This window comes from Carcharodon carcharias, chromosome 12, assembly GCF_017639515.1.
Source record: "Carcharodon carcharias isolate sCarCar2 chromosome 12, sCarCar2.pri, whole genome shotgun sequence".
Lineage (NCBI taxonomy): Eukaryota > Metazoa > Chordata > Chondrichthyes > Lamniformes > Lamnidae > Carcharodon > Carcharodon carcharias.
Window position 1 is genome coordinate 114,877,002 of NC_054478.1, and position 26,027 is coordinate 114,903,028.

Here is a 26,027-nt window from a genome sequence, read left to right on the forward strand (position 1 = left end):
TACTTTCGCTCCCGCGTCCTTTCCCTTCCCCCAGTCTCCCATTTCCATTCCCCCATCACAGTTGACCCCCCCGGCATCACCTTCCACATCGCCTCCATGACCTACCAGCCACAACTCCTTTCCTTAAGGGATGTTCAGGTGAACATAAACATTCCCTTCCTTCCCAAATATCCCACCTCCATCCACACTAACCTACCTGACCTCCTTGATCCCCAGGAGGCAGTCATGGACTCATCAGACCTCTCCCTTGCACATTCACCTGGGCACCCATCATCTCTAGACCCCTCCCCACCTCTGGATCCCTTCCCCCCCTGGAAGTCCTTCCCCACTGGAAGCCTTTCCCTCACTGCTTAATCCTCCCAATCCCCAGACTCACCCCCTGCTTAGTTCCTCTCCCTTCATGAGTCCTTCAGACACCCTTACTTCTCCTGCCACCCTTAGTCCACCCCTCCGACTCCTTCCTCCAGCCTTACTCCTTCCCCCTTCCTGACTCCCTTGGACACCCTTAATTCTTCCTCCAGTTTTGCTCCTTCCCTTTCCCAACTCCTTCCTTCACCCTTACTTCTTCCTCCACCTTTACTCCTTCCCCTCTCCTCACTTCTTCCTGCACACTTACTCCTTCCCCTCTCTACACTCCTTCCCTCCTCTGCATTTCTCCCTCACACCTTCCTCCCCCCCTTACACCTACCTCCCCAGTTGCCGCCACCTCCCCTGTTACCCCATCCCCCTGATCTTACTCCCCCCACAACCTCCCCTCCCTGACACTTGCATTCCCCCTCCCAACCTCACATCCCCCCCTCAACTTCACCCCACCGACACCTTCATTCCCCCCTCCCAACTCACCCCCACCCCCCCCGGACACCTCTTCCTCTCCTAGTCAATCCTAGACTTTCCTCACCACCCCCTTTACCATCATCTGTTGTGAGCATCAATGGTGACTTTCCAACTTCCGTGTACTGCTTCGCAGCAGAGCCACGTCCATGAGAATTCACCCAGCATGCCATGGACCTTCCCCCAGTGTGCTGTTGCTGTTGGGCTCCAGCATCTTTTGTACCTCGGATGTTCGCGATGTGAGCAAGGCCCTGGCGGTAAATCCTGACTTCTGCATGTCACAGTTGTCAACTTGTGTTCTGCACCAGTGTGTTTTCCTGCCAACGTGGGTGGACAATCCAGCAGGGGGGGTGCAGGGCGATGAGTCCGGTGGGCTGGCCTTATAACGATATGCTGATATATTACGATGAGGTTCCCGACACCTGATGGCGGGGAACATGGCCCACCATCGACGGGCTGAGCGGACAATCACAAACTGGTTTCAAGACGTCATGAAACCGATTTTTGGCCATCTTGCCATATTGTCCACTTGTGCCACTGAACACACCCGATGCCAGCGGGCATGGAAAATTCCGCCCGAGGGTATGCATAATATTATCAGTGGCAAAGAAATTCTTGCTTACATCTGAAAGACTATCCTATTACCTTATGCTAACAAAGCGATTATTAAGTTTCATTTTATTTCATACTCTTCATGTGAGCATTTAAAGTGCTGAAACATAGGTAAATCAAAGAGGATTGAGGGAATGCTGATAATAACGTAGATCTTCTGGACAGCCTATGTTGTTCAAATGGATTACAAAAGACTTTCCAAGTATTTCAATGATAGAAGCAGAACCTGAAGCTGTGTGCAATGGATACAAACACAGGGAGACAACCAGGATAATGACCAATACTATTGCCTGGAACTTGTGTCATGCAATGCCTGATTTTGGAGCACTAATTCAAAAGGTTGCAGAAGTAACAGACTGGGATGCATTAGGCAGCACCCTGCTCACTTTAATGTCTACCCAATGTTACCACTATTATTTCCATCAAGCAGAACCCGTTTCTCAAAAGGAGGCATGTAAATGAAATGGTGAAATTATACATCCCATTTCTTGTCATTAACACCTGACTTATGCTGAATGTTAATCACTCCAGCATGGCTGGGTACTACCTTGTGTTTGTCTATTTTCCTTTTTTTTGGCAGTTGCCACTTTTCTAATCTGATTTTATGCCCCCGAAGGGCCAGCCTGTTACTCCTCTCCCTTTTAGGCAGGATACAATGAGTTAGATTTTTAACTTGTAGGTTATAAAACTAGAATTGCAGATCAGCCACCCATTGTTAAAACTACCTGATCTCCATTGCCTGGGCAGCAAGTTGAAAAGCTATCCAATGGGTTTGCAATTGTGTTTCCCCTTACATTTATTTTCTGCATAAAAGTACAATGAAATTACAACATGAAAATAGACGGCTCGGTGTATCCATCAGATGAACCGCATGTATCTAACCTCACAATACCCTGTGTAAATTTTCCTACCTCCCATCCTAAAGCTAATTTTTAATCTTATGTCCATGTCCTCTGGTTGTAAACCCTGAATGACCAGAAACAGTCAACTTCTACATACTCTGTCCCATCCTACCTCTTGTCACACCACCATGAGGTCCTCTCTGTTCTAAAGAAAACAACCTGAATTTTTCAAGTCTTTATTTTCTCATAGTAGGAAACATTATAGTTAGTATATTCTTTATTATCTCACAGCTTCCTTACTAAAGATTTATAAAGATTCACTATTACATTTCTGCTTTTATATTCTGGAGCTCTTAGTAAATCACAGTATTTATAATTTATAAGCACTGAGCAAAATTTTAATTTTGATAATCAGACCTTGTTTTATGAGGTGAGGGTAACTGATTTATGAACATGTACCTAAGGTGTCTGGAGCAGTGATCCTGGCACTTCACAACGAAGATCAGGTTTTTGGCCCCTGTATGCTTTCACATCTTTTTGCTGTTTTCTTAAATGTTTGCCATGGTAGAATTGGCTTTACTTTTACTTTGCTGTGGCCACACAAGGCTTTTGTCTGGTTTAATGCTTCTTCTTTGTGCCATATAGTCTTCAAATGCTGATGGTCCTAGAAGCACTGGTTCCCTGCTACTTGCAGAAACTAAAGAAGCAAACCATTCAATTGGAATCTTCATCTGCAGCACGGGATGAAATCACTGCTATCGCTTCACTTGCCACATCCTTACAAGCCCTGTTATATAGCACTGAATCTCTCACCAGGTAAATTATTAATCCTGTTCCTGTACAGTCTTTTCAGTCTATGCTATGAACTGTCATTGTTGTTCTTAGTGAAATTGAATGTTTTGTAAGCATTTCTAGATTTACTGTGTTAGATTTTTAAAATTATAAATTAAACAGCGCATTCTGTTCCTTTCATTTTTAGTGAATTGCTGTATACTTTATTAAATAGAACGTAATGCATGAAACTATTATAGAATTCATCAAAGGAAATTAATATTACAATTTTTGTAAACCAGCATCTGTTTTAATCTTTGTAGTTGCCTTGACCAAATGACATTTGTTAAAAAGGAAATTTTCTTTACATTTGTATGTTTATTTTTCTCATGGACTTCTACACAGGCCAATGACTGCTCCTCAGATGAGCAGGTCCGACCAAGGACACAGAGGAGCTCCAACAGCCAACCATGCCATGTCTGGAGGGGCCAATACAAGGTCAGGAGGAATCCATGATAAACACATTCCTTTTTGACACGCTTTATAGACAGACACATTGGACCAAATTATCTCCTAAATGGAAATTTCAATAATTCTATTAATTTGTCATACTTTTTTGAGGTCTTTCACCATCCTCAATTCCTTGTTTAATAAGGTTATGCAGAGATCTAAAAGCAGAATTCTGATCCTGCAGATACATTTATACTTCAGTTGATAGTAAGTATGCAGTTCTTTTGCCATTATTACAGCCTGAAATATAAACAACCTGACCTAACCAGCACCAGCAACCCATATTTTTGGGCTTCCTAATCTGCCATCAGAACAAATACTTTGAGAATGTTTGGATTATAACAAGGTAAGAACAGGAGTAGACTAATCAGCCTCTAAAGCCTGTTCTGTCATTCAGAGATCATGGCTGATCTGTGTCTAAAACTCCATCTACCCATCTTGACTCCAGATCCCTTAATACACTTGGCCAGCAGAAATCTATCAATTTCAAATTAAAAATTATTAATTAACCTAGGATCTACAGCTTTTCATGGGAGTTCCATACTTGTCCCACTATTTGTGTAAAGATGTTTCATAATTTCTCTCCTGAATAGTTTGGCTCTGATTTTAAGGTTATGTCCCCTTGTTCTAGGCTCTCCCATGAGCAGAACTTTCTCTCTACCCTATCAATTCATTCCTGATTGTTCTGTGTTGGAGGCAATACACACTTAGGCCAGAATATTGCCATCAGCGTGCGGGCATGGGCCTGACATGCCGACGCGTAAAATGACATGAGCATGCTTCCCAACGTCATCATGCATCATTTCGATATTGTGTTCAGCAGGCGAGTGCCGGAGGTGGCTGTGCGCCCGCCAAACTGTCAAAGGCCTGTTAAGGCCACTAGGAAAGTAATTTAGCTCATTAACAGTGCTGCCCGTCCAACCAAAATAAGTTTTTAGACCATTTATTCAAAATTTTCATTAACAACTTAATCTCCCTGAAGCAGCTCCGTGCGCAAAACAGCATAGGCCCCGATTGTCCCTCTTCCCCCAGCCCACACAGGTAGCGCTGAGCACTACTCGCCGCGTATTACACTGGGCGGGCCAATTAAATGGCAGCACACAGCCATTCGCAGGCGTTGATTGGCTCTGCTCCCGCCCAGCCGGCCTGACATAGGTAAGATGCAGCCCTTAGCTTCCATTATCTTTCCTTGTAAACTAACCCTTGGAGCTCTGGTAACATTCTGGGGAATCCACGTGACACCCGTTCCAAGGCCAAAATATGCATTCTAAGACATAATACCACTCCAGATGTGATCTAACCAGAATGTTGTATAGCTGTGGAAAAGTCCCAGCTCCTTTATATCCTTTGTTTGTCCCTACAACCACACCAACCCCCTCCACTTCTCTCTCTCTCCCCCCACCCAACCCCCCCCCCCCCCCCCCACCCCCCCCACACACACACACCTTAAACCAGCTTATATTTCACCCCTTTCTTGGACTCACTCAAGTTCTGTCGAAGGGTCATGAGGACTCGAAACGTCAACTCTTTTCTTCTCCGCCGATACTGCCAGACCAGCTGAGTTTTTCCAGGTAATTTTGTTTTTGTTTTGTCCTTTATATCCCTATTGTTTTAAAGACTAGCATTCCATTAGCCTTTATGATTTTTTGTACCTGCTGATAACATTTAGTGATCTGTGTACATAGGTTCCTAAATCTCTTTTAATTGTCACTGTTCATAGTTTTTTTTCCAGAATGGATGACCTTTCACTTACTTATGTTGAAATTCATTTGCTACAGTTTTGCCCACTCACTTTTAATCTGTCAGTGTCTCTTTGCAATTATATTCTCCTGCCTACTACCATTTCACCAATCATTGTGCCATCAGCAAACTTGAATATATAACTATTTAGTGTTCCTAAATCATTAATAAATATAGTAAATAGCTGAGGCCCCACACAGATCCTTGTGAACTGCACTAGTCACAACCTTCCAAGTCAAGTATGTACATTTTATTTCTATTATCTCTCTTCTACTGCATAGTGAACCTCATAACAAGGCCAATAATTTGTCTTCAATTCCATGAGCTTTAATTTTAGCTAATTGTCTCTTATGTGAAAATTTATTTAATGCCTTCTGGAAGTCCAAATAAATCACATCTATAGACATTTTGCTCCCTATGTTTTAGCTACTTTTTCCAAAATTTCGATTAGGCTCATTTAACCTTTACAAATCTCTCTAATTAGCTCAAATTTCTCTGAAGTGCTTGGTCACTTTGTCCTCAGTTACAGATTCCAATAACTTAGCCACGGTAGATGTTAGACTAACAGGTCTATAATTTTATTGTTTCTCTTTCTCATCTTCCTCAACTAGTGGAGTTACATTTGCAATTTCTGATGTAAAAGGACAATTACTGAATTGAGAGAGCTTTAGAAGATTATGGTTAAAGCACTTGTAATTTACTCACATACTTCATTTAAAACCTTGAGGTGGAAACCATCAAGTCTTGGGAATTTGTCAGATTTATGATTATGATGCAAAGTATATACTTGTCCATGCACACTATATGTGAACAGTGACAAACTCCCTGGCCTGCCGTCTGCATGCGAGTCTGTTATGCTCTATCCTGGCTCCTGAACTAATCTCTGACAGACCTTTATTGAATCAGGATGAAATAGTATTATAAACACTAATGCAACAGCAGGGGATAAAAGCGAAATACTGCAGATGTTGGAAATCTGAAACAAAAACAGAAAATGCTGGAAAAATTCAGCAGATCTAACAGCATTTGTGGAGAGAAAAACAGAGTTAACGTTTCGAGTCGTGTGACTCTTCTTCGGAGCAACAGCAGCTTGCATTTATATAGTTTATAAGGAAGAGTGGTGCGTGGAAGTAAATCATTTAAACTAGAGCAAAGAAAGTAATATATATGCATATCATTTGAAAATACTTGAGATTGACTAGTGACCCAACCTCAGATTCTTCTTGCTTGTCTTTCTGTGGAGAAAAATCTGGCCTCAATTCAGAACCCCATCTGAATTCATTCTGTAAAGAAATGCAAATACAACCTACAACAATATTTTCTACCACAATGCTTCAGCTTTTAAGAAGAAACTTTGGTCATGAAATATGTGTGACCCTGGATAGGCCTATCTTATTATTCATCCCTCCTTGAAGGTGGTGAGCGGTTTTGAACCGTTGTGGACCTTGTTGTGATAATACTCTCATGATGGTTTCAAGATTGAAAATTGCAGGATTTTGACCTTCAAGGTCACTAGTTAGTTGTTTGAAAATTGTTGCTGATTACAGATGATGTTGGAGTTTCTCATTTTACTTTATAATAAAAGGACATTATTATTTTTATGTAGAGATAACCTTCATTTGTTAGAAGAGGGCCAGAGTCTTCCAACTGAAGAATTGGATGAACGTATAGCAAGAGAAGAATTCCGCAGGCCTCGGGAGTCACTCCTAAATATTTGCACTGAATTCTTCAAGCACAGTGGTCCCAGGTTGAAAATTCTCCAGAATATGGCTGGAGAACCAAGGGTTACCGCTCTTGAATTACTCGATGTGAAGTCACATATGAGGTATACTTTTACATTAAAGGGCCTATACCACTTATTCTAAACTTGTCATTCTAGTATGCTGGTTAGTATTGCACATTCTGAAGGTGATCATATACCATCATTTTAGTGAGTTATCTGGAGCGAGAAGATGAGTAGAATGCCCAAAGCTCCACTTTAAGGATGCTTGCAAGTGTTTCATGAAGGCCCCAAACATCAATTTTTGCACCTGGGAGACACTGGCTGATGACAGAGGGAAATGGCAACATCACCTTTGGGCCAAGGTGCGGCACCATGACAATCAGTGGTTTCACAGTTTGGTAACAGGCATCAGCATCGAAAACAACAACCCTCAATGACAACCTTTAACCACTTCATATGTGACACATATGGCAGAAGCTTCCTCTCACAGTTTGGTCTCTTCAGCCTCAGTGAAAGTAAACAATATGAAGCTACCCCGTCCCCAGTGGATTTCATTTGCTGCAGGTCCATCATCCTACATAGATGGACTTGCCAATGATAACATCTTAGTATTAAAATGTGTATCTTAAAATCTGCTATACAGCATTAAGGTTAAATATTTGTCAGGATGCTTTCCATTTGTGGCTCCTTTGCTGCTGTGAAAAGGGGATAGGAGAATAATAAGTACTTTGCTCTTCGACAAGATATGTTTCTAACATTCTTGTTAACTTGATGCAGTTACTTTGCTCAAGTATTTCAGTAAGGTTTTAGAGATGGCTTAGTTTATCTAACATCAGTTCAGAAGGTTAAAAAGAACATTTATGTGTCTTTATCTTTTGATTTCTAATCAAGTGTAACAGGTGACCCCCCACCCATACTTCTCTCATGTTCTGTTTAAAGCCATACAGCTCTGATGTTAGTAAAGCTGTTTCTGTAAAGTATACAACTATGACAGAGTTAAAGCATTTCTCAGGAGTTTGAAGACATTCCCTGTACCCTTAAAGTGAAACATCTGCAAGAGAGGTACCATGTGCTGAAGGAGACTACCATCATGGTTGTGGATTATGTTTCTTAATCTTCTCTACAAAGCTGTTCTGCATGAAACACTAGAAATTGAAAATAACTCAATGTTCGTACACCCCTTGAAGAGGTAGATTGAACACATTGTATATTAGAATGGTACCTATCTCTGTGAATTATCAGATGTCTGTAAGTTCTGGAAGCTGCTGCCAGAATGGCAGAGTTGGTAGGAATCTTGATCTGTCAGCTGTCCTGCATGTGAGCATCATTGGGAAGGCCAGCATTCATTACAGATCCCTACTTACCCTTGAGAAGGTGGTGGTAAGCCACCTTCTTGAACTACTGCAGTAGTGCAGGTACAGGTACATCCACAGAGCTGCTGGGGAAAGAGTTCAAAATTTTGATCCAGCGACATTTTGGAATGGCAATATAGTTTCAAGTCAGGATGGTATGTGATTTGGAGGGGAATGTGCAGATGATGGTGTTCCCATGTGTTTGCTGCCCTTGTCCTTCTATGGAAGTTATGGGTTTGAAAGATGCTGTTGAAGGAGCCCTGGTGAGTTGCTGCAATGCATTTTGTGTATAGTACACACTGCTGCCACTGTGCATCAGTGGTGGAGGGGGTGAATTTTTAAGGTGGTGGATGGTGTACTAATCATCCAGGCAAATGGCGAGTATTCCTTCCCATTCCTTACTTGTGCCTTGTAAATGGTGGACAGGCAATGGGGAGTCAGGAGGTGACTTACTCGCTGCAGGATTCCCAAACTCTGACCTGTTGTTGTGGCCTTAATATTTATATGGCTGGTCCAGTTCAGTTTCTGATCAATTGTACCCCCTAGGATGTTGATAGTGGGAAATTCAGTGATGGTAATGCCATTGAATGTCAAGGGGAGATGGTTTGATTCTCTCTTGCTGGAGATGGTCATTGCCTGGCAATTGTGTGGCACGAATATTAATTGCGACTTATCAGCCCAAGCCTGAATGCTGTCCAGGTCTTGCTGCATATGGGCACCTTCCTCTTGAGTTCAACTCATTTGTCTATGTTTGGACTAAGGCTGCAATGAGGTTAGGAGCCAAGTGGCTCTAATGGAACCCAAATTGAGCATCAATGAACAGGGTTATTGATGAGTAAATGCCATTTGATAGCACTGTCGATGATACCTTCCATCACTTTGCTGCATTACATAGTGTACCCAGTATCCTGTTTCAGATCCTGCTCTCCCCTGGATCTTTGCTGTATCATTGTCTTCAGTATTGTGCATAACCAGAGCCAGGTCATTCCTAAGTCATTAAATAGAAGATAGCAGATTAGATCTTGGTAGTGGTATTTCTGTGCCCACAGATGTCTTCTTTGTAGGTCTGAGCACTTTCTCTGTTCAGTTTGAGGACAAAAAAATGAATTTACTTTCCTAATATGGAAATAGTCAGTTTCTTTAGAATATAGTATTTTGTATTTCTGAAAGAAATTTAACATTTATTGTACCTTAGGTTGGCAGAAATTGCACATTCCCTTCTAAAGCTTGCACCATATGACACCCAAACAATGGAGAGTCATGGACTTCGGAGATACATCATGGAAATGCTTCCAATCACCGATTGGACCACAGAAGCTGTACGGCCAGCTCTCATCCTAATCTTAAAACGATTAGATCGGATGTTTAATAAGATTCACAAGATGCCAACCTTAAGGTAACTTGTGTTGTAACCTAGCAAACATTGGGGAAAATTCGATTGTTACAGATAATCTAATGGCATCTGCTGTTAATTAGCACATTTAGGTTTTAAATTTTTTTGCGTGACTACTTGTTGAAAGTGGGAACAAAACAGCAAGAGAAATGGAACATCTGGGATCTGAGTGAATGGGTCAACCAACAGTGTCCTTAACCAATCAGAGGGAAGGGTCATGAAATTGATGGCACAAAGACTGAGGAGGAAGTGTTAATTGGAGTGGCTGAATTTAGTGTTAAATGAGGTACATAAAGAGAGTGAAAGAAACATTTCTAATGTAATTTCCAGAATATTTGTATTTCACTTGTGAACTCTTCATTAGTGCAGAGACCCTTAATAATCTAATTAAATGTGTTTCTTTAAATGGTTTTCTGGTAGTTATTGCTGAGGTGAAGGATTAAAGAATTTACTAATTCAGCCTAGCAATAAGCTGGGCATCAAGTTACGATTGAGATGAGTATGGGCCCTTTCTTATTCCTCTTTTATGCAAAGGTGAATAAACAATGATTTGGCCCTGATAGTACAAACTCTGCTACAGATAAAGCAGTAAAGTCTGCTGTTACAAACGCTGCATTATAATCATCTTGGCTATGGTCCAAATTAAATTACTGTTAGCTTAAACTCAAACCTTGATAAAATGCCCTCTAGAAACATAGAAAATAGGAGCAGGAGTAGGCCATTTGGCCATTAGAACCTGCTCTGCCATTCAGTATGATCCTCTATTCAACGCCATACTCCCACACACTCCCATACCCCTTGACGCTTTTAGAGTCTAGAAATCTATCTATTTCTTTCTTAAATATATTCAGTGACTTGGCCTCCATAGCCTTCTGTGGTAGAGAATTCCACAGGTTCACCACCCTCTGAGTGAAGAAGTTTCTCCTCATCTCAGTCCGAAATGGCCTACCCCATACCCTTAGTCTGTGACCCCTTGTTCTAGATGCCCCAAGCCAGAGGAAACATCATCCCTGCATCCAGTCTGTACAACCCTGTGAGAATTTTATATGTTTCAATGAGATACCCCCTCATTCTTCTAAGCTGCAGTGAATACAGGCCTAGTCGGCCCAATCTCTTCTCATTTGACAACCCTGCCATCCCAGGAATCAGTCTGTGAAACTTCGTTGCTCTCCCACTATGGCAAGTATATCCTTCCTTAGGTAAAGAGACCAACACTGCACACAATACAGGTATGGTCTCACCAAGGCCCTGTACAGCTGCAGTAAGACATCCTTGCTTCTCTAATCAAGTCCTCTTGCAATGAAGGCCAACATACCACTTGCCTTCCTAACTGCTTGCTACACTTGCATGCTTGCTTTCAGTGACTGGTGTACAAGGTCTTTTTGTACATCAACATTTCCCAATCCATCACCATTTAAGTAACACTCTGCCATTTTGTTTTCCCTGCTGAAGTGGATGACTTCACACTTATCCATGTTATGCTGCACGTGCCATATATTTGTCCACTCACTCAACTTGTCTAAACTGCCTTGAAGCCTCTTTACATACTCCTCACCACTCATATTCCCAACTAGTTTTGTGTCATCAACAAACTGGGAAATATTATATCTGATTCCCTCATTGAAATCATTGATATTTATAATAAATAGCTGGGGCCCAAGCACTGATCCCTGTGCTACCCCACTAGTCACTGCCAACCACTCTGAAAAAGTTCCATTTAATCCTACTCTCTGTTCCATGTCTGAATTCTCAATCTTTGCCAATATATTACCCCCAAACCCATGTGCTTTAATTTTGCACACTAACCTCTTATGTGGAACTTTGTCAAAAGCTTTCTGAAAATCCATATGCACCACATCTACTGGTTCTCCCTTATCTATCCTACTAGTTATGTCCTCAAAAAACTCCATTAGGTTTGTCGAACATGATTTCCCTTTCATAAATCCATATTGGCTTTTGCCTAATCCCATTGATATTTTCCAAGTGATAAGAATATTTTTTTTCTCTGATGAGAACTAACTTGTTTTAATCTGCAAGTTTGTTATTGTAACCAGCTAATCCTGCACACCAGATTAAGTATAAACAGCAGAGGGTATAGTTGCACAATTTGCCTGAAATCAACAAAATCACCGTAAAAGATTGAGGAATTTCAAGTGCAAGTTATGCAGAGTGCCAATTGAGTTTCTGTAATCTTCTACATTGCTTTAAAAGAACAGAGCACTGGAACCTGGCCCTGCTCATAAAACTGGCTATCCCCACCTTAATCATACAAAAGAGCATGCTGAGATTCCACTAATTGTGCACACTAGTGTTCCCAGGATGAAACTCTTGAAATTAAAGGCTGGGATTTTCCGGTCCCGTCGGTGGCGGAAATAGTTGCGTGAGGGATGGAAGATTTGACAGACCAGCCAAAGGTCTGGCAGGAATTTCTAGTCCCGCGGTGGGTGGGACTGGAGAATAAGTTGTTTTATTAATTTAGGTGTTGAGTCACTGATAAATGTTTAAAAGTATTAAACACTTAATTTACCAAGAAACTGACTTGTGTACACCAGTGAAACTGGTAAATTGTTCTGTATAGTTTTATTTAAAGTCATTTTCATATATTATCTAAATGATGAGAAATTGCAGGGCTCTGAAATTCAGAGGGATCTGGGTGTCCTAATGCATGAATCACAAAAGGCTAATATGTACAGTGAGTAATTAGCAAACCTAATAGAATGTTATCGTTTATTGCCAGGGAAACTGAAAATAAAAATAGAGAGGTTATGCTTCACACTGGTGAGACCATAACTGGACCATGTACAGTATTGGCCTCCTTATTTAAGGAAGTATGTAAATGCGTTAGAAGCAGTTCAGAGAAGGTTTACTAGACTAATACCAGGAATGGGCTTATGTGGAAAGGTTGGACAGGCTAGACTTGTATCCACTGGAGTTTAGAAGAGTAGGAAGCAACTTGATTGAAATTCTTGAGATCCTGAGGGGTATTGACAGTATGGATGTGAAGAGGATGTTTCCTGTTATGGGAGAATTCAGAACTAGGGGTCACTGTTTAAAAATAAGGGGACGCCCATTTAAGACAGAAGTGCCAATTTTTTCCTCTGAGGGTAGTGAGTATTTGATAATCCCTTCCTCAAAAGGCGATGGAAGCAGAGTATTTGTATATTTTTAAGGCAGAGACTGATGGATTCTTGATAAACATGAGGGGTTGGGGGGGGGGGGGGGGGGGGTGGGGGTGGGGTGGGGGTGAAAGGTTATCGGAGGTTGGCAGGGCATTCATACAGATCAGCCATGATCTTATTGAATGGCGGAGCAGGTTCGAGAGGCTGAGTGGCCTATTCCTGCTCCTAATTCATACGTTTGTATGTTCGTACTTAAAATCAGTTACATACAGGTGGTGGAGTAGACACTTTAATTAAAATGCATATTTTGTGTGATCAACCAAATTTCAGCTGTATTTATAAAACTGGACCAGCTTACCATTCTTAAATACATCAAGGAATGTTTTTAATGTCAGGGAAAAAAATAATGTCCCAAAGCACTGCTTCAGGGAAAATTTTAATTTTTTATTTATGTAAGTGAGTTTGAGCTGAAACATGAACCACGACTTCAGAAAACTAATGAAAGTTTGAGCGCAACTTGTGCCAAGATTGCCAATTGTGTTCAAACTGAACACTCTACCTCAGATTTCAGAAATACATTATTGCTATAAATCCAGTTTATTAATTGAAAGGGACACAAATAAATCATTTTTGTATTAAGTACTTCAAAATGCACTCAAATAATCTGTAGCATGAATGATGTTTTGGTCTGGGTTACCAATTTTCATTAGCCTTTTATTTCTGGGACCTGTGTTAAGTTAATTGCGGACCATTGGGATGAAAGTCTTCTCCTTCTGCCTGTTGTATGAGTTTCATGAAAAATGAGTTTGGCATGGAATTATTTGTCACATTCAGAATTTAAGACTGAATGGGAGAGCTGAGAATAGGACTCAGAGACACCTGGGTCTTCTTGAATGGGTCCCTCATAAATTTCCACATATAGTTTTAATTTGGGTATATCCAATTCTGGCGAATTACATTCAGGATTTACTTGAGGCTGCAGATGTTTCTTCAGTTTCAACTACTGCCTAACTTTTATATATACTAAATTCACCAAAGAGCTATAGGCTAAATTTTGCAAAGAGCTTTAGTGGGCTGGAGTATGCCCTTTCAGCAATCCATGCTCCTACAACATGAAAACTTTTAGCAAGACTGCATGCTTGAGATTTCCCTTGCCATTGCTTATGTAAAGCCAGAGGCTATGCAGTTTTATAACTAGGAGTGTGATACAACATAATAAACAAAGGGGCCATTTGCAAGCTGGAGTGGAGAAGCTGAGCCATTTTAACTCTTGGGCCTTTTTAAAATCATCTTTAGCAGTTTTCCAACCAAAAGTAGCCAGAGTTACATAGGGCCAGTGGCTGGGAGCAAAATTTGGATTCCCAAGGGAATAATCCCTGACATATTGGACAGGGGCTTTGCCAAAATGGCATTGCAGCACTAACGGCATCATTGGACTGTGCGTTTTCAATATAAACAGAGGCTCTGCCTTTTGGGTGTCGTTCCCATGCTTGAATTAAGTTATGGTGGTAAGGATCAGGAGGATATTAGGAACACAACTTGACAGCCTCTTCCCCCACACAATCTACCCTGTCCACACTTTTCCTGCTGGGCAGGGTTTGAGTTAAAATTTGCTCCAGTGTATTAGATAGTTACAATATTATTTACATCTTGATTTTTTTTTAAGTGTCTGCAAGAGCACAAGGCATACTTCCTTTGGGGAAGTGTTTTATATCATTACACCCTGAAATTGTGTTAACGGTTGACTGCAGTTGTTCAATGAGGTTTGTCTACAGATCAGATCCCAAGCCAGGGAGAGGCCAGATTATTAAGAATAGGAAAAGCCAGAAGGAAATAATTAATTTCCTTCCTATTTCTTACCCTTTTTTTTTCAATCGATTACTCAATTATGATTTGCTTTCTTATGAATATAATATTTTAGGCAATTGGATGCAACCATTTACATACTTTTCCAAATGTGAATCTCAAGTCTGCTCGAGAAAAGTGACAGACATGTTAGGGACAAGACTTCTAAGATATGTGTTTATAGTTGTACATGTAATAAATTAACATAAAACATTGGAATGTTTTGTCAGATTCTGGTTGATATTTAACTTTCTTTCTGCAGGCGCCAGGTGGAGTGGGAAGCTGCAAGTAGTTTAATTGAAGGCATTTGCTTAACACTTCAAAGGCAACCAATCATTTCATTTCTACCACATCTCAGGTCATTGATTAATGTTTGTGTCAATTTGGTGAGTAGCTAGTAAGCAGTGCGATTTAACCAACACCTGTCAAACTTTAATAATGGGTAGAATCTTCCGATCCCACCAGCTGTAGGAAGTTTGGTGAGCAGGGGAACTTAATTTGGCGTGTGGCCAAAATTCAATGACGTGGGTCAGAGTAAAGTGGAGGCTCAACATGGGAGGCAGGTGAAGCGTGTAAAGGGGGTGGGTTGGAGCAAAGACTGGACAAGGGAGGCAGGCTAAGAGAGGAAGGGAGACTGTCCGGGGAAGGAAGAGACTGTCTGGAGAAATGGGTGGAGGACTGTTCAGGGAAGGAAGAGATTGTCCGGGGAAGGGGGTGGAGACTGTCGAGGGAGGGGGTGGAGACTCCTGGGGAAGGGGGTGGAGACTGTCCGGGAAAGGGGGTGGAGACTGTCCTGGGAAGGGGGTGGTGACTGTTCTGGGAAGGCGGTGGTGACTGTTCTGGGAAGGCGGTGGAGGCTGTTTGGGGAAGGGGGTGGTGACTGTTCTGGGAAGGGGGTGGAGACTGTCCTGGGAAGGGGGTAGAGACTGTCTGGGGAAGGGGATGGAAACTGTCCTGGGAAGGGGGTGGAGACTGTCCGAGGAAGGGGGTGAGACTGTCCAGGGAAGAGGGTGGTGACTGTTCTGGGAAGGCGGTGGAGGCTGTTTGGGGAAGAGGGTGGTGACTGTTCGGGGAAGGGGGTGGTGACTGTTCGGGGAAGGGGGTGGAGACTGTACAGGGAAGGCGGTGGAGGCTATTTGGGGAAGAGGGTGGTGACTGTTCTGGGAAGGGGGTGGTGACTGTTCGGGGAAGGGGGTGGAGAATGTACAGGGAAGGCGGTGGAGGCTATTTGGGGAAGGGGGTGGTGACTGTTCTGGGAAGGGGGTGGTGACTGTTCGGGGAAGGGGGTGGAGGCTGTTTGGGGAAGGGGGTGGAGACTGTTCGTGGAAGGGGGTGGAGACTGTCCGGGGAAGGGGGTGGTGACTGTTCGGGGAAGGGGGTGGAGACTGTCCGGGGAAGTGGGTGGTGACTGTTCGGGGAAGGGGGTGGAGACTGTTCGGGGAAGGGGGTGGAGACTGTTCGGGGAAGGGGGTGGAGGCTGTTTGGGGAAGAGGGTGGAGGCTGTCTGGGGAAGAGGGTGGAGGCTGTCTGGGGAAGAGGGTGGAGGCTGTCTGGGGAAGAGGGTGGAGGCTGCTTGGGGGAAGAAGATGGAGGCTGTCTGGGGAAGGGGGTGGAGGCTGTTTGGGGAAGAGGGTGGAGGCTGTCTGGGGAAGGGGGTGGAGGCTGTTTGGGGAAGAGGGTGGAGGCTGTCTGGGGAAGACGGTGGAGGCTGTCCGGGAAAGACGGTGGAGGTTGTTTGGGGAAGGGCGTGGAGACTGTTTGGGGAAGGGGGTGGAAACTGTCCGGGGAAGGGGGTGGAGGCTGGTCGGGGAAGTAGGTGGAATTTGGCTGGGGAAGGGGGCAGAGGCTGTCAGGGGAAGGGGGTGGTGACTGTTCGGGGAAGTGGGTGGAGACTGTGTGGGGAATGGGGTGGCGACTGTCCTGGGAAGGGGGCGGAGGCAGTCCTGGGAAGGGGGCAGAGGCAGTCCTGGGAAGGGGGCGGAGACTGTGTGGAGAAGGGGGCGGAGACTGTGTGGGGAATGGGGTGGCGACTGTCCTGGGAAGGGGGCGGAGGCAGTCCTGGGAAGGGGGCGGAGGCAGTTCTGGGAAGGGGGCGGAGACTGTCTGGGGAAGGGGGCGGAGACTGTCCTGGGAAGGGGGTGGAGACTGTCCGGGGAAGGGGGTGGAGGCTGTCCGGGGAAGGGGGTGGAGGCTGTCCGGAGAAGGGGGTGGAGGCTGTCCGGAGAAGGGGGTGGAGGCTGTCCGGGGAAGGGGTGGAGGCTGTCCGGGGAAGGGGTGGAGGCTGTCCGGGGAAGGGGGTGGAGGCTGTCCGGGGAAGGTGGTGGAGGCTGTCTGGGGAAGGGGATGGAGGCTGTCTGGGGAAGGGGGTGGAGGCTGTCTGGGCAAGGGGGTGGAGGCTGTCCGGGGAAGGGGATGGAGGCTGTCCGGGGAAGGGGGTGGAGGCTGTCCGGGGAAGGGGGTGGAGGCTGTCCGGGGAAGGGGGTGGAGGCTGTCTGGGGAAGGGGGTGGAGGCTGTCTGAGGAAGGGGGTAGAGGCTGTCCAGGGAAGGGGATGGAGGCTGGCCTAGAAAGACAACCTGTCCCAGCAGGGAGGGAGGCAGCGAAGGAATGTGAGGTTGCAATGACTTTGAATGGTGGGAAGGGCCTTGGTTGTTGTGTCTGCAGATCCTGTTGTTGGATGGGGGAGGACGCTTTAAGTGCAGGGATGGTGGGAGAGAGATGGCCCTCTTGGGCAAGGTTGGTGCAGTCAACAGTGGGGTTCTTGGGGGTGAACTGAGGGTACTGGGCAGCGGAGGGAACAGGAACAATCACAGTCAGAGGATGGAGCAGGAAGCAGTATGGTGGCAGCTCCAGGATGGTAGTCAGGTAGGTAAATGGGGGAATCGTGGGGGGATCACGGAAGAGGACTACATAAGTGGCTCGCGTAACAGGGGGTGTCAGGATCAGGGTGCGCATGGAGACTGTAACAGGTCTAGGTTCAGAAGGGAGGGAATGCATGTGGAGGTGGATGGTAATAGGGTCCAAGGTAATGGGGAGAGGTTCAAGGCTGACAGAGGGGAGAGGAATGGTTATTTTGAATATGTTAAAGATATGGGGGGAGGGAGTTGGTGGGTGACAGGGGGAGGATAGAAGGACGTGGAGCATGTCTCAAACTAATATGCACAATTTTTCGAGTAACAACAATGGAATGCATTCACTGTAAATCTGCTATATCTTGAAGTGGAAAGAGGGTCTTTTCGGGTGGGTGGAGTTGAAGGTCAGCACAAGTGGCTGACTAAAGGCACACTCTAATTATCATACGGCAACTGGATGACAACCATGCTCAGGTGTGTTCTCCTCTCTATGGTGAGCAGCTTTGTTCCCAACTCATAAGTCTCATAATCTCGAAATCCCAGCAAGATCTAGAGCTGCTGTTCATTCTGTGCCATTTGCCATCTGCTGCTAGCAAATGCAGGGATAAAGGTCGGGAGGCGGAATTCCTTCAAGGGGCTCGGCTGGACGGCACCAAACTCCCCACTCCAAACCCCTATCCCCCTGGGTAAATAATCATGCCTGACAAGGGCTCATTGGTTAATCTTTCTATGCTGCCAAAGCAATGGCCTCTCGATAGAGCCTCAAGGGTAGTGGAGACAGGCTGAATAGTGTTAGAGGGAGGGTTCTCACACATGGCTCTCAGCAGCCTGATCAAAGAGCAATGTCACCATGTGCAGTCAAGTATGAACAGGAGGAACACCTATTTCTGGTCCTCCAGGGATGGTAGGGGTGGGAATGCCATGTCTGTATGGAAGAGGAAGATGGTGGAGATGATGGCATAGTGGTAATGTCACTAGGCTGGTAACCCAGAGGGTGAGCCAACACCCTGGGCACATAGGTTCAAATCCCACCACGGCAGCTGGTGGAAATTAAATTCAATTAATAAATCTGGAACTGAAACTACGAACCCATCATCGATTGTTGTAAAAACCCATCTGGTTCACTGATATCCTTTAAGGAAGGAAATGTGCCATCATTACCTGGTCTGGCTTACACGTAATTCCAGACCCACAGCAACATGATTGACTCTTAACTGCCCTCTGAAATGGCCTAGCAAACCAGTCAGTTCAAGGGCAATTAGGGATGGGCAATAAATGCCGGCCTTACTAGTGACACCCACACCCCATAAAAGAATTTTTTAAAAAGCCAGGCAAAGGGCTCGGCACTGGCTTGATAGCTCCAAGATGGAGGCAAATCTGTGAAGAATATGCTCACTAGACGTGTCACTGTCACTTCAGTTTGTTCACAGAACAACTGAGGCCTGGACGCTGCAGCTTCCAGGCAACCCTGCCTTTCTACTGGCTCTCATCCAGCTGAGGAGAAGGAGTTGCAGGTTGGCACAGGGCCAGGACAAGCAACAGCTTAAACAGCAAGAGGGGCAGGGCCTCAAAAAGGTCAGGATGCTGGCGAACAGGGTCCACTGCAACGACAATTAAGGGTCTGACCACAGGTGTATCACAGGTGGTGCAACAATCTACAGATGAGCAAAAGGCAATGCCGGAGGCACTCAGAATGTCCTGGAATGTGGTTGCACCAGATTCTCCACAATGATCTGCAGCCACAAGGATTTGAAAGCAATCCCATGCAGGTGGCATTGAAGGTCACCACCACCTTAAACTTCTTTGCCAGTGGCTCCTTCCAGAGCTCCACTGGGGACCTGTGTGGCATCTCCCAGTCAACGATACACATGTGCATCCAGGAGGAGATAGATGCCTGTTCAGGAATGTTTAACAATTTGTCCAATTCTGTCTGAATCCTGAAAACAAGAGCATTGAGATTTACAGCAATCTCATGTTCCCTGCATGTGCACGGCACAATTGACCGTACACATGTGGCTGTGAGAGCTCCCTGGCAACTGCCAATCACATTCATCAACAGAAAAGGATTGCACTCTTTGAATGTGCAGCTCATATGTGATCACAGAATGCAAATCCTGCATGTTTGTGCTCAGTCCCCAGGGAGCTCTCACAATGCCTACATTCTGACCCACTTCCAGGCGCCACAGGTTTTTGAAGGACCTTGGCGATTTCAGGGCTGGCTCCTTGGGGACAAGGGATAACCCCAGAAGACCTGGATGATGACACCAGTTCGTTGTCCACAGAGTGCTGCTTATGTCTCCACCAGGCCCATGATTGAGCAGATGATTGGCCTCCTAAAGATGAGGTTCATATATTTGGACCACTCAGGCAGTGCTCTCCAATATTCACCACAGACAGTGTCCCGGATCAGCGTTGTCTGCTGCACCCTGCACAACCTCACACTATAAAGGGGGGTTGGCTTGTCTGAGGGAGACAGGGAGGACCGAGCTGTCTCCTCTGATGATGAGGATGGTGAAGGAGATGGGGCTGAGGAGGCCCAGGATGTCACTGAGACACATGCAGAGGCTGTAACAGGGCTCTGAGGCAGCAAACAGGCCCATGCCAATCTAATAGCTATCAGATTCCAGGCAGAGTAACCTGCTGACACATTTAAGTTTTTGGTTTTCTACCCTCTGTTGGCTGGAAGGCCCCAGCTCATTTTGGGTTCCAGACATTATACTTTGCCCTAATGTATTAGCTGAATTAAATTGCACTACTTAACGTCTGCCCTGCTGATGGCTTGATCCTTTGCATGCAAAACTATACTAATATGCAGAGCCCTGGCGCTAAATGTGCACATTGAAACCTGAACAACACTCCATTCTCCTGCAACCTTGGGCATCATAAGTAGAATGGTGATTTTACCCATTACCTCACAAAGTCCATGTGCATGGCAATTGGAAGCAATTTAAAATTTAACCTTGGCACAGATGCAGTCATGTCAACCTCATGCCTGCTCCCAAAAGGGGCCCAACCTGATGGAGAGCTCTTTCAGGCAGAACCAGATAGATGCATCCACAGGGAGGATCAGCAGGAGAACACCAATTGGCCCCCCTTGAGATCACTCCTCCAAGAACAAAGAATAGAGAAAAGTACAGAACAGGAACAGGCCTTTCGGCCCTCCAAGCCTGCGCCGATCATATTGCCCGTCAACTAAAACATTTTGCACTTACGGGGTCTGTATCCCTCTATCCCCATCTTATTCATGTATTTGTCAAGCTGCCTCTTAAACACCACTATCGTACCTGCTTCCACCACCTCCTCTGGCAGCGAATTCCAGACACTCACTACCCTCTGCATAAAAAACTTGCCCCACACATCACTTTTATAGTTTTCTCCTCTCACCTTAAATCTATGTCCCCTAGTAATTGACTCTTCCACCCAGGGAAAAAGCTTCTGACTATCTACTCTGTCCATACCACTCATAATTTTGTAAACTTCTATCAAGTTGCTCCTCAGTCTCTGTTGCTCTAGTGAGAACAATCGAGTTTCTCCAACCTCTCCTCATAGCTAATAACCTCCAGACCAGGCAGCATCCTGGTAAACCTCCTCTGCACCCTCTCCAATGCCTCCGTATCCTTCTGGTAATGTGGCGACCAGAATTGCACGCAATATTCCAATTGTGGCCTAACCAAGGTTCTGTACAGCTGCAGCATGACTTCCCAGCTTTTATACTCAATACCCCTGCCGATGAAGGCAAGCATGCCATATGCCTTCCTGACTACCTTATCCACCTGTGTTGCCATTTTCAGTGACCTGGGGCCCTGTACATCCAGATCCCTCTGCCCGTCGATGCACTTAAGGGTTCTGCCATTTACTGTGTAATTCCTGCCTGCATTAGACCTTCCAAAATGCATTACCTCGCATTTGTCCGGAATAAACTCCATCTGCCATTTCTCTGCCCAAGTCTCCAACCGATCTATATCCCGTTGTATCCTTCGACAATCCTCTTCACTATCTGCAACTCCTCCAACCTTGGTGTCATCTGCAAACTTACTAATTAGCCCAGTTACATTTTCCTCCAAATCATTTATGTATACCACAAACAGCAAAGGACCCAGCACTGATCCCTGCAGAACTCCACTAGTCACAGCTCTCCATTCAGAAAAGCACCCTTCCACTGCTACTCTCTGTCTTCTCTGACCAAGCCAATTCTGTATCCATCCTGTCAGCTCACCTCTGATCCCATGCGACTTTACCTTATGTACCAGTCTGCCACGAGGGACCTTGTCAAAGGCCTTACTGAAATCCATGTATAGAACATCCACTGCCCTTCCATCATCGATCATTTTTGTCACTTCCTCAAAAAACTCGATCAAGTTAGTGAGACACGACCTCCCCTTCACAAAACCATGCTGCCTCTCACTAATACACCCCTTTGCTTCCAAATGGTAGTAAATCCTGTCATGAATAATCTTCTCCAATAATTTCCCTACCACTGACGTAAGGCTCACCGGCCTGTAATTTCCTGGATTATCCCTGCTACCCTTCTTAAACAATGGAACAACATTGGCCATTCTCCAGTCCTCTGGGACCTCACCCGTAGCCAGTGAGGATACAAAGATTTCTGTCAAGGCCCCAGCAATCTCCTCCCTTGCCTCCCTCAGTATTCTGGGGTAGATCCCATCTGGCCCTGGGGACTTATCCATCTTAATATTCTTCAAGATGCCTAACACCTCCTCTTTTTTGATCTCAACATAATCCAAGCTATCTACACACTCTTCCCTAGACAAATCGACCGGTAAGTCCTTCTCTTTGGTGAATACTGATGAGAAGTATTCATCCAGCATCTCTCCCATTTATTTTGGCTCCACACACAGATTCCCACCTCTGTCCCTGAGCGGGCCCACCCTTTCCCTGGCTACCCTCTTGCCCTTTACATATGTATAAAAGGCCTTCGGATTTTCCTTAATCCTGGTTGCCAGTGACTTTTCATGACCCCTTTTGGCTCTCCTGATTCCTGAAGAAACTCCAGTTTCTTCCTACTTTCTTTGTATTCTCCAATTGGAGGCTTCATCTGTTCCCAGCCTTCTAGCCCTTACGAATGCTTCCCTTTTCTTTTTGACTAATCTCTAAATATTCTTCGCTATCCAAGGTTCCTGAAACTTGCCATAGTTATCCTTCATCCTAGCAGGAACATGCCGGTCCTGAATTCTTATCAACTGATGTTTGAAAACCCCCCACATGTCAGTTGTTGATTTGCCCTCAAACATCCGCCTCCGGTCTAGATTCCTCAGTTCCTGCCTAATATTGTTATAATTAGCCTTCCCCCAATTAAGCACCAAGGACTCCTGTTTTCCTTATCCACCAGTACCTTGAAACTTACTGAATTATGGTCACTTTTCCCAAAATGCTCTCCTACTGAAACTTCGACCACCTGGCCGGGTTCATTCCCGAATACCAGGTCCAGTATTGCCCCTTTCCTAGTTGGACTATCTACACATTGTCTCAGGAAGCCCTCCTGGATGCACCTTACAAATTCTGCACCATCCAAACCCCTAGCACTAAGTGATTCCCAGTCAATATAGGAAAAGTTAAAATCACCCACCACAACAACCCTATTGCTCTTACATCTTTCCAAAATCTGCCTACATAACTGTTCCTCAATCTCCCACTGGCAATTGGGGGGTCTATAGTAAACCCCCAACATTGTGACTGCACTCTTCCTATTCCGGAGCTCTACCCAAATTGCCTTGCTGCATGAGCCCTCCGAGGTTTACTCCTGTCGTACAGCTGTGATATTCTCCTTAACCAGCAGTGCAACTCCCCCACCTCTTCTACATCCCCCTCTATCCTGCCTGAAACATCTAAATCCTAGAACATTTATCTGCCAATCCTGTCCATCCTTCAACCAAGTCGCTGTAATAGCAATAACATCATAGTCCCAAGTACTGATCCAAGCTCGAGGCTCATCTGCCTTGCCTGTTATACTTCTCGCATTGAAACAAATGCATTTCAGACCCCCAGTCCCAATGTGTTAAATAATTTCTCCCTGCCTGCCCTTCCTCTTAGTCCTACTGGCCACATTCACTGGTTCCCTGTCCTTTATTTCACCTGCAGATTGATCAGGGAAGCTCATGTTCCTGCCCCCGGATCGACACTCACCCATAGTAAACCTATATCCTTTGACATCTTTATCATGCCAAGAAGTTTTGAGGTTACTTTCGAGTCCACGCACTGAGAGTGCCCCACCTGCACTATAGGTTACTGAATTACAGCCACTTCAGATCCTCCAATGACAGAGACTCCTACAAGTCTCAGTCCTAGGCCACCTTAGTACTAGTGCGAGACTGTGATTCATCATTATGGACACCCCAGCCAAGGTAAACATCTTTCCTGCATGGACCCTGCAGAACCCTGTTAGAGCTGCTGATGCTTCAGATGGATAGCCTCTCACAGTCCAGCCGACAGACCCATTCTACTCTCTCCCACCTCATGGGTGAAAACCTAGTCCTTCAATGATGCTCAGTGCACTTTGGTTGCAAACCCTTTTATGCAAGCTCTACTGCCGCCCTTGATAAGGAGACGAGCAGGCCAAATAAACCTCCATGTGAGATCTGACAAAGGCTTCAGTTGACTGCACACATGCACCTCTTAAATTCTACACTCAAAGGGGTGCAGGAGTACAGGGAAAAGACAGAGCAATGGCACTAGGTCATAATGCTCATTTGGAGAGCTGGTGCAGACATGATGGGCCAAATGGCCTCCTTTGTGCCGTTAAAATTCTGTGATTCTGTGAAATCTTTCTTGCAGTCAAGGTAACTTGTCCGTTGCTTCCTTACTTCCAGCTTCACCTGCATGTTAGTTCAAAATGATAAACCACCAAGGAAGGCCATTGATGTTTGTACATGTCCACCATAGCTTCCTCCAGACATGTAGGGCAGCCTCTTTTCTACTATTAATAAGACAGTATTGAGCTTCACTCTCTCAGCCCTGCCTCTACAGTGTTCCTTGACCCTCATAGCATATTTAATTCCCCCTAAGTACTCGTGGCATCCACCACATCCCACATCAAGGCAACAGCAGCAGGAGATGCAATGACCTCACCGAACACATTTTCAGAGGCCAGAACATGGTGAGTTGCAAGTAATAGCATGCATGATGTGTGTCCAGGCCACAATCTCACAAATGGTGGTCAGTGCTTAAGCATGCGCACGTGGGATTATTGAGTAATCATTATGTTGATAATGTGAGAGAAGTGAATATGTAAGAGTTCATTATCAGGCTCTGATGGGGGCCCAAATACCGCACCCTTAAATGGCAGTGACCATTGAAGCAACTAGGAAGAAGATGGAATCCAGGAAGTTTCCAACAGTGCACGTAAACATATATTTACAATATATACAACCATTGTATATATTTAAACTATATACAATGGTTGTACCCTGTGTGCCTTCAGTATTTCTTAATCTTCCTTTGCCTACCACTACATCTAGGTGCAGCCCTGATATACGTAGCTGAGGTGGAGGAAGCCTGCTAACTGCTATGCGCTGTTAACTGTAATGACTTTGGCGGGTGTCCTCTGGTGGCCCAAGGCCCAGAGGGTATCCTGCTCAATGCAGGTACATCCTTCTTGGCCTGGCCTGTTGGAGACAATGGGGAGGTGGAGCAACAGGGCACCCTTGGACTGTCCTAAGATGAAGCCCTCAAGGTGCCTGGCTGGCACTGCACCTCCCTGTGAGTGCCCGATGGCACTTCCCTGACTATTTGAGAGGAAGGGACACCTAGAGAGAGGTTGAGGTGCACCATCCCTCTCTTGCCTAGCCACTGCTGTACTGTACCAATGCCTAGAACAATGAAATGGAAGTCCAAGCACATATCCGGCATCCACTGTGTGTTCTGCTAGACCTTGGTCTCCAAGGCGGCTGCCACCCTTTCCATGGAGGCAGCCAAGTGCTCACATGCCAGATCCACAACATCAGACAGAATTTGGATGGACTCCTCCAGCCTTTGATCCAGCCTGTGCATGGCCTCTGACAACTCTGCCTGATGACCCCTGCCTGTTTCTACATCTTCAACATGTCTCGTAGGGCTGACTCCAGAGGCTTGTTGTCTGCATGGGGCTAATTGGGGGCCTGGTCTCCAGCAGTCCGCCAAGTGTCAGAGACCTCAGCTGCCATTACCTCCGCCAGCTGTGAACCCGTGTCTGTGATGTGCTCACTAGATTATGACCCCGAGCCTACTCTAGATGTGGATCCACCAAGGTGCTGGTGGAGAGTGCAGGTGGACGCCAGGACTGTGTGAGGCTTCTGAGCATCCTCCTCAGAGGTGGGGTTGGAGATGGGGCTGTGGATGTCACCCCTTTTGGCCTTGGCCTTTTCCTGCTGGTACCTGGAAGAGAGAAAAGAAAGAAAGATTTAGTGATTGACTAAGCAGGCTCATTAATGAAGTCAATGTCT

The 26,027-nt window shown here is 45.3% G+C and overlaps 1 protein-coding gene across 1 annotated transcript in view; it reads left to right on the top strand.

Moving 5' to 3' along the window:
• LOC121284720 (protein unc-80 homolog) overlaps window positions 1-26,027 on the top strand; it is a 542,332-nt gene that overhangs the window by 431,537 nt on the left and 84,768 nt on the right. The window contains exons 50-54 of the mRNA XM_041200272.1: window positions 2,931-3,101; window positions 3,462-3,554; window positions 6,892-7,131; window positions 9,577-9,777; window positions 15,001-15,124. Coding sequence (XP_041056206.1) covers window positions 2,931-3,101; window positions 3,462-3,554; window positions 6,892-7,131; window positions 9,577-9,777; window positions 15,001-15,124 — 829 coding nt within the window. The remainder of the gene's footprint in view (window positions 1-2,930; window positions 3,102-3,461; window positions 3,555-6,891; window positions 7,132-9,576; window positions 9,778-15,000; window positions 15,125-26,027) is intronic.